The following is an 8,061-nucleotide window of genomic DNA, read 5'->3' as shown; positions in this document are numbered from 1 at the left end:
AGGGAAGAAATGAAAGAAAGAAAGAAAGAAAGAAAGAAAGAAAGAAAGAAAGAAAGAAAGAAAGAAAGAAAAAGAGAGAGAGAGGGAGAGGAAGGAGGAAGGAAGGAAGGAAGGAAGGAAGGAAGGAAGGAAGGAAGGAAGGAAGGAAGGAAGAAAAGAAAGAAGTAACTTGGGTAGATGGAGTAAAAGAAAATTGGCCTTGTTGGGATATGAAATTTCCACAAGATATTGGGATAACAAAGAAGTCATGAGCAAGACATACCCAGAGGACTGATTCTAGAGCTAGAAGTACTCTGGTTTGAAAATGTCCACGAAGAGGGAAGGTTAGCCAAACGGCTTTCCTATGAGAAAGTCCCATAGCTACCATGAGAAAAGGTTACTTTATGATGAGCTATTGGTAAAATAAACCAGTATTCCAAAACTGGGATTCTCAAGAAATAAACAGGAAAAAGACATAAGGAAACCACTGTGTACTAAATGAAAGGAACAGAGCATTTTAAATCCAAGGCAAAGGCTTGAAAAACATTTGTTTTGTTGTTGTTGTTGTTTGTGGTTGAGAGAAGAGGGTAAGTTTAAAGAAGAAATTTAATAGCTTGGAAAAGGAAGGCTAAAAGAAAGCCATAGGAAAATTGTTCTGGGAGAAATCTGGTGAAGTGGGGGGACAATGTTGGCACCAAGTAAAGAGAAGAGACACAGGACTGGTATACCCATACCATACCTCACATGTAGTCCTGTGTAACATATGGTGTCAACGCTGAGAGCTTACCTATAACACCATGTCTATTTCTGTATACATCACCATCTAGCAGACTACCCGGCTCATTGTATAGACTCAGTACATAAAGGAATCACTCCTGTGAGGCTGACTCATTACATCTGTAAAGTCAACTAAATTCTGTTTCATGCTAGCTAAGACACCGAAATAACTTTTTGAAAGAAGGCAAACCCACTATCAAATGATTTGTAGTATGTTCTCCAAGGTGCAGAAGAAACCTAACCTCCCAAGCCTGTACCCAGGCAGTTACTCAGCAAGAAAAACAAGGGGAGAAAATCAGTTCCACACCAAGTCCAACTGTTTGAGCACAATTCCAAAGATTTTCCACGTTGCAAAATTTTCCAAACTGCAAATCTCTTTCTTAGACAGCAGGCAAACACTGTTCTTCCAAGTACCACAAATAGTGAAGAATTTACACCCGAGGGGGTCCAATGTCATCGCTGACAATGATAAAATGACTCTGGACCTTTGGGTCCTACAAATTAGTGATGGAGAATAAGCTATCCCTGAGTTCTCTATGCAGGGCCTGGAGTCTGCACATGCCTGGAGACATGCAGACCCACTTTGTTTTAGTAAACTCTGCTCAAGACTCATGACATTTCACTCATAAAACATGGTCCCCAAAGCATCCATCCTTCTTTGTTACATGCACACTGAGACTTCCACTGACCCGTGCCAGGCTTCATACTGGAGGGAAATGAATTTTCTACTACAGCTGTCTTTGTGTCTTGTGCTATCATCATTTATATCTGTGTCTGTGCAACTTCGTTTGCCCTTTATGAGAGTAAAAGCCTTATGAGTTAACCAAGTTGCTTTGGAAGGAATGGCTCTTCTAGATGGCCCTTGCAATGGGCATCTCCATCGAGAACAACAACAAGAAAGGGCTTCAGAGGCAGAAGATGGGATGAGTTTCCCAATTCTCTGCATGAGAAATTGGGTAGAAATAGCTAGCTAGCTGTCAGCGAGCTGAAGCTGAAGCACATGTTCCATCGGGCCCACGAGCAGCAGCTGCATTCCACTTCAGGAAGGGCCTTCCAGCTTCCCTTTCTCACTAAGGAGTATTTCCCCAGCCTGCTTTTTGTATTGCTTTGGTTTCTGGTTATTGATGTTTTTGCTAGAGTTCACTTAAAGAGGGCAGGAAATGGAAAACCTGGATATATCCCACATCGATGCATAAAACTACATGATTTTTCTCTCCAGGTTTTACACCAAGATACATTCTGAGTTCAACAAGCATACATCTGTACAAAAAGATAGTTAAAAGTGTATTCCTCGTGTGTGCACTTTCAGGTAGACCTAATGAGGCAAATTGGTAGTAGAAAGAAAGTGTACATTTAGAATATTGGCTAAGGACTTGGCTAAGGATGGGGTGGTTGGTGAGGGTGAGTGATGCTAAGATGCTGCTAGGAGAGCTCTAGCAGCCTGGTTCTGCTACACCATAGGCACCTGGGCAACTCAGCAGGATTCCATCGCCAAGTGCTAAGCCATAAACCACAGACAAAGCAGCCTGCCTCCCTCCCTCCTGGTCTTCCAGCTGAAGGCCTGGGGTAAGCTCCTGCTTTGAAAACCTTTTGCTCTCTCTAGCTTATGAAAGAAAACAAGGAAGATGAACTCTCCAAGAACTTGCCATGACTGTTGTTTGAAATAGACAATCAATAGGTGATAAAACCAAAATATCTCTAAGGGGTATTTCAAACTGAGATGGCTAGACCAGAGTGAAAACGCTGTTGTCTGGAAAGCCAGTCATGTCAGGCAAAGCAGAGTGCAAGGTATGTTCAGCGCTCAGAGGACCAGACTGCTTCTTTACAAAGCAAGTGTGTATGTGTGTGCCATAGGAATCTGTCCAACTGGGTGTTAGGGGTGCCATACAAATTACTTGCACCATGGAAAGAGAGATGGAAAAATAAAAGAAGTTGTAAGATTGAGCTCAAGGTCCTGAGTAGTAAAATTCACTAATCTGATTATGGTATTTATGAGCTATCATTATTTTTTTTAGCAGCCCCATCTTTTTGCTCATTTTTACAACATGGAATCGTACAAAGGACATACTTATTCCATAACATTTTGCCAGCTGTGCACGGAACAGTGTCAAACCTCCTAGGCTGTTAGTAATCTTCCAGCCCTTCTTTGAGAGCCGGGCCGTGACTGACTAATAATTTCCATATCACTACGATCCATTGTGTCTTGCTGGCTTGCAAACAGATAGGCAGGATGCTTCTAATTACTTCTGTGTAATAACAGCCCATTTTGGACACACTTTACAGGGAGCCTGGATGTCAGCTCCTTTACGGAAAAGAACTGGAATCTGGGTTTTGGGGTGCTGTGTCACATGTCCTTTGGATAAAGGAACAGTTGTCTGACTTTTCTGTCGAGGCCTAAGCTCCCTGGTAGGGTGAGGAGAGTACTTTACACCTGAGAGGTGAAGGGAACCTTCTTTGCTGACCCGATACAGTAACACTTAGCACCAGCTCACTGAAATGACATCTCTGTTCCTTAAACCTCCCAGGCCCCACCCTGGCATCTGGCCCTGCTTAGTTGAGGTGCCATGCTATAGGTTTAAGCCAATTTATCAAAAATACTTATTTGGTTTGAACTGTAACAATTGCCAAAGGCTCTCTCTGAAGTAACAAGGGGAGGGGTGGGAACACTGAATAAACTGAACTCAATCACTGCATTTATGTTATTAAATTCTCATCAGTGAGAAAGAAAAAAAAGGAAAAAAAAAAAAAAAGCACCGATTCTTTTAAGTATTATGCTCAAAGACCTAGAGCATACCAGGAGAACTCACAGCGCAATAGCCAGCTACTGTGGTATGCCAGGAACCACACAGATGAGATAGTAGTGAAAATGAGCTGAACTGATTTTTCGAGGAAGATAAAGAACAATCTAGATTCTGCTTCTACAATGTTTTTCTGAGATAATAACTAACACAGCAGGATTTCACCATGTAGATCACTGGCAGCAGAGAACAGCTTGATCAGAGTGGCAATGCTCAGCACAGTAGGCAGAAGACTAGTGAGAGCCAGGGCCTCATAGATTATTTCTATACTTCTAGCTGGAAAATATGCTTTCAAAGCCAGCCTCCCAAGTGGCTTAGAAGCAGAAATAATGCCCTTAACTATCAGCTAGGAGAATATTTTGCCCCAGTGTTAGAGTATACAGCCCTGCTGATCAAATGTGGCTCCTGTCCCCTTAGTCTATCTGCATGCCCACACAGGTCACATGTGGCTCCTGTCCCCACACTTATCTCATGACCCCACAAGGTTGCTGAATGCTTCCCAGTGTATGACGACCAAAGGAAATCAGGCTCCCCCAAGAATAAGCCCTTCTGTAGTGCACACTGTAAGCCTTTTGTTGTGCTTTTAGGTTTTAAAGATGCCAGGAACTGAAACTAGGACTGCACATAGGCTAGGTAAGCACTCCATCACAAAACTGTGTCTCTATCTCTCCGTTTACTGTTTCTCTTGACCCTATGACTCTCTTGCATCAGACCCTTCAGAGCAGGCCTGTGCCATCCAGCTGGCTTCTGTCTCTCTTTTGAACAGCAACTGGTACAAAGCTGTTTACTTCTGAGGATCCTCCCACCCTGTTTGAATACTTACTACCGAAGAAACCCTCCTTCTCCCAGATGTGAAACTGCACATGGCTGGTTGATCTAAGAGACACTTGACAGTTCCAAGCTGGACATTAGTACCCTAAAATAGCAACAAAGCTGGAGAGAGGTTACTCGGAGGGTACTACAGTTATTTTTAGAGTGAGAGTGGAAAGGTTCTGGAGCCCCCCCCCCCTCCAAATTTAAAACTAGTGTGGCTGCTGTCTAGGAGCAAGGCTCTGGATGGTACAAATACCCATAGTCAGTCCACAGCCTCCTCAGTATGTGCTCTCTCCTAGATGAACAGCAGACAAGACTGCTCCCCCTGTGCAGAAAGGAGGCACACTCCAAGAAGGGGCTGCTGCTGCTGCTGCTGCTGTTGCTGCTGCTGCTGCTGTAGGAGTTGGTGAGGAGAATAAAGGTCAGAGGGAGGTCACAGAAAAAGCCCCACCTGCTCTGGTAGTCACTTTCAAAAGGTAGCCATCCAGGTCGATGTGGAAGTGGGGTGTGTGGCAGGGAAGGGCAATGCGAGAGCCATTCCAGCGCACAGTGAGGTGCTGCTGCAGGCTGACTGTGCTCTCGCCCAGCACCAGCTCCACAGACTTGGTCCAGGAGAAGGAACGGGTCCTCCGTGCATCATTCTTCACCAGCACCTGGAAGGGTGAGGCTGGGGAGGAGCAGTCTTTTGTCAAAACATACTGACACGTCCCCTGGAAGTTAAATGTCCGTCCATCAAAAGTGTTGTAGTGGGGATCTCCGAATACTGTGCACACACCGGGTTCTGTGAATGAGAGAGACCAAAGTAGAGTCACAACCAAGGCAAAGGTGGAGAGAAACCAGAAATTCCTGAAGTTAAGCCGGGAGATCACCTACCAGGTAAGGGACGTGTGCAGGATTCACTAAAGTAATGGAGGTTTGAAGCAAGCTGAGCGTTATAAACCTTGTTACGTGTTCTAGTTAAAATCTCTCTAGTGTGTTTACATTTTGAGATGATTCCTAAAATCCTGGAATTCTGAGAACTTCTCTATTCTGTAGCCTGGCATGCTTCCATGAATAGAAAAATTACAATAAAGTCTTACTCTATAGCCCACATAAACAAGAAATAAAGACTAGCAGCAGAACTATACCACATGAAAATATTGTTATTATGTTTCTTAATTTTAGATTTTCTTTATGTGTGTATAAACACTGTGTGTGTGTGTGTGTGCATGTGTGTGTGCATGCAGTATGTCTGAAGAGGCAAGAAGAGGCTGTTGGATCCTCTAAAGTTCCAGGGATAGCAGGTTGTACAAGTTGCCCAATGTGAGTGCTGGGAACTGATCCTAAGTCCTCTAAAGGAGTAGTGCATTCTCTTAAATGCTGAGCCATTTCTCCAGCTCCAAAGATATGTTTCTCATATTGTGATCCACACTCCAAACTCTAATGTCAACTAGAAAAGTAAATTGGAAAATTCTTTAGTGCATTTAGTCCAGTAGACTCAGCACTCTGAAACACCATTAATTCATATTTATGGAAGCAAACTAAAGCTTACCATTCTGAGGCACCTCTGGGCTTTATGGAAATTTAAAAAATTAAAAATATAAAAAATTGGTATTGGTCTGTTTTCAGTGGAAGGGTTTGTTATCTATTTCCAGCAAAGCATGAACCACAAGGAAATTTATTTACAGAAACTGGTCCAAATAATGAAAGATAGCTGGGCACATGACTGTGGCCCACTACCCAAGAGGTTTAGGTAAGAAGGTAGCACATTAGAGGCCACCCTTGGCTGCACACTGAGACCTCATCTCAAACAAAAATAAAAACAACATGAGCAAAAGCAGAAAAATTCCAGTCAGCACCACAACAATAATCAATAAAGAAAAAAGGCAAAAGACCCAGTCCAGGATGTAAGGTTGACATGGTTTGCAAAGAACTACCTGAGTCTCTTGAAACTTCAGGGCTAATGGAGGTGGTCCATACTGTGTGAGGTCAGAAGTGAGTCCAGAGGACAGCCAGGCTGGAGAGAATGATGGTACCTCTGGCAAGTTCACCCTCTCCTCCCACAGTGCATGAACAATGTTGGTCTGAGGTATGACTCATTGCTAGTCTCATGGTAAGCCATACAAACCACACGTATTTGGAATTTACTAAATCAATTGCTATATCTGTCCTTTTGTCCAACTTTGTCTGAGACAAATATGAGAGTTTTTGAAATATAGAGTCATTTCGATGAACAGTTATGTTCAAGAGTATCTATAAGGCACTATACCTACTGTGGGGATGGAAGAAGCAGGTGGGTTTGGCTGTGTATTTAAATTTAATATCCATTTCTAATTATTTTTTATATTTCTTTTGTCCATTTTAATGTGACCCTAATTTTATCATTGTTACACACTGGGTGTGTCCCCCATTATAACTCCCCATCTCATCTCCTCCACTTGATTTCTCTGCAGTACATCTTTCCAGTCCTCGCCGTGTGGGATGGATTCCAAAGCTGCCTCCTCACACTGTTCCTCACTCTCTGAATAATGGGATCGATTGCCAGCATGAAAATGTTGCATTTTAATCAACAAGGTGAAGGCAGTGTACACTCCAGGAGAATGAGAGTCCAGAGCCTACCCTACACTGAGCACTAAATTCAAGTTTGTTTCTTTGTTTTTAAGATTCTTGGTGCCACTCAACAAGCTAGCACAGAGCCAACTAAATCTCATGGACTGAAAGAAATGGCCTCAGCTTAGAAAATCCAAAACACTATCACACTACCAGAGGGGACAACATTCTACTCATGTGCCTGCCCTCTCAGCTGTGAACAGGCTTCCCACATCTGTCACCACATCTGCCCCAATAACAACTATGGCTTCTCTTGAAGTCCTGACCATAGTTGCGATGAAGTTTTCATTGATCAGAACATTAATAGCTAACATTTGCCAAAAGCCCACATCCTATGTTAGCCTTCTTTTGCATGCTGTCTTAGTCAGGGTTTCTATTCCTGCACAAACATCATGACCAAGAAGCAAGTTGGGGAGGAAAGGGTTTATTCGGCTTACACTTCCATACTGCTGTTCATCACCAAAGGAAGTCAGGACTGGAACTCAAACAGGTCAGNNAGCAGGAGCTGATGCAGAGGCCATGGAGGGATGTTCTTTACTGGCTTGCCTCCCCTGGCTTGCTCAGCCTNCTCTCTTATAGAACCCAAGACTACCAGCCCAGNGATGGTCCCACCCACAAGGGGCCTTTCCCCCTTGATCACTAATTGAGAAAATGCCTTACAGTTGGATCTCATGGAGGCATTTTCTCAACTGAAGCTCCTTTCTCTGTGATAACTCCAGCTGTGTCAAGTTGACACAAAAATGGCCAGTACACATGCCTACTAACAATGGATGAGTCATCAGAAAAATGACAGATTCTTTCTGAACATCAAACAGTTAAGAACATCCCAATAGATGCCTAAACAGAGATTTTCATCTAATCATTGAAAACGTTTGTGTATGGTACTTATGATTAAGGAAATGTTTTTGTCATGGTGAGTGAAAACCAGCAACCTGGATTTGTTCTTTGTTTGTAGGGTAATCAGAGCTATCTTACACACTCTTACACACACACACATACACACACACACACACACACACACCAAACAATCTTAACTTCTTGATGGAGCCACAAATAAGCCTTTTTTCTTCCATATGTTTTTCTAGTTTTGTTTTGTTTCTGTTTT

The 8,061-nt window shown here is 43.0% G+C and overlaps 1 protein-coding gene across 3 annotated transcripts in view; it reads right to left on the bottom strand.

Moving 5' to 3' along the window:
• Bmper (BMP binding endothelial regulator) overlaps nucleotides 1-8,061 on the bottom strand; it is a 254,962-nt gene that overhangs the window by 83,242 nt on the left and 163,659 nt on the right. For all 3 annotated transcript variants that reach the window (XM_021172558.1, XM_029481078.1, XM_029481077.1), the window contains exon 12: nucleotides 4,819-5,148. In XM_021172558.1, coding sequence (XP_021028217.1) covers nucleotides 4,819-5,148 — 330 coding nt within the window. The remainder of the gene's footprint in view (nucleotides 1-4,818; nucleotides 5,149-8,061) is intronic.

The sequence above is a fragment of the Mus caroli genome, chromosome 9, assembly GCF_900094665.2.
Source record: "Mus caroli chromosome 9, CAROLI_EIJ_v1.1, whole genome shotgun sequence".
NCBI classification, from domain to species: Eukaryota; Metazoa; Chordata; class Mammalia; order Rodentia; family Muridae; genus Mus; species Mus caroli.
Note: the sequence above shows the minus strand (reverse complement) of the source record. Positions and strands in the feature narration are given on the sequence as shown.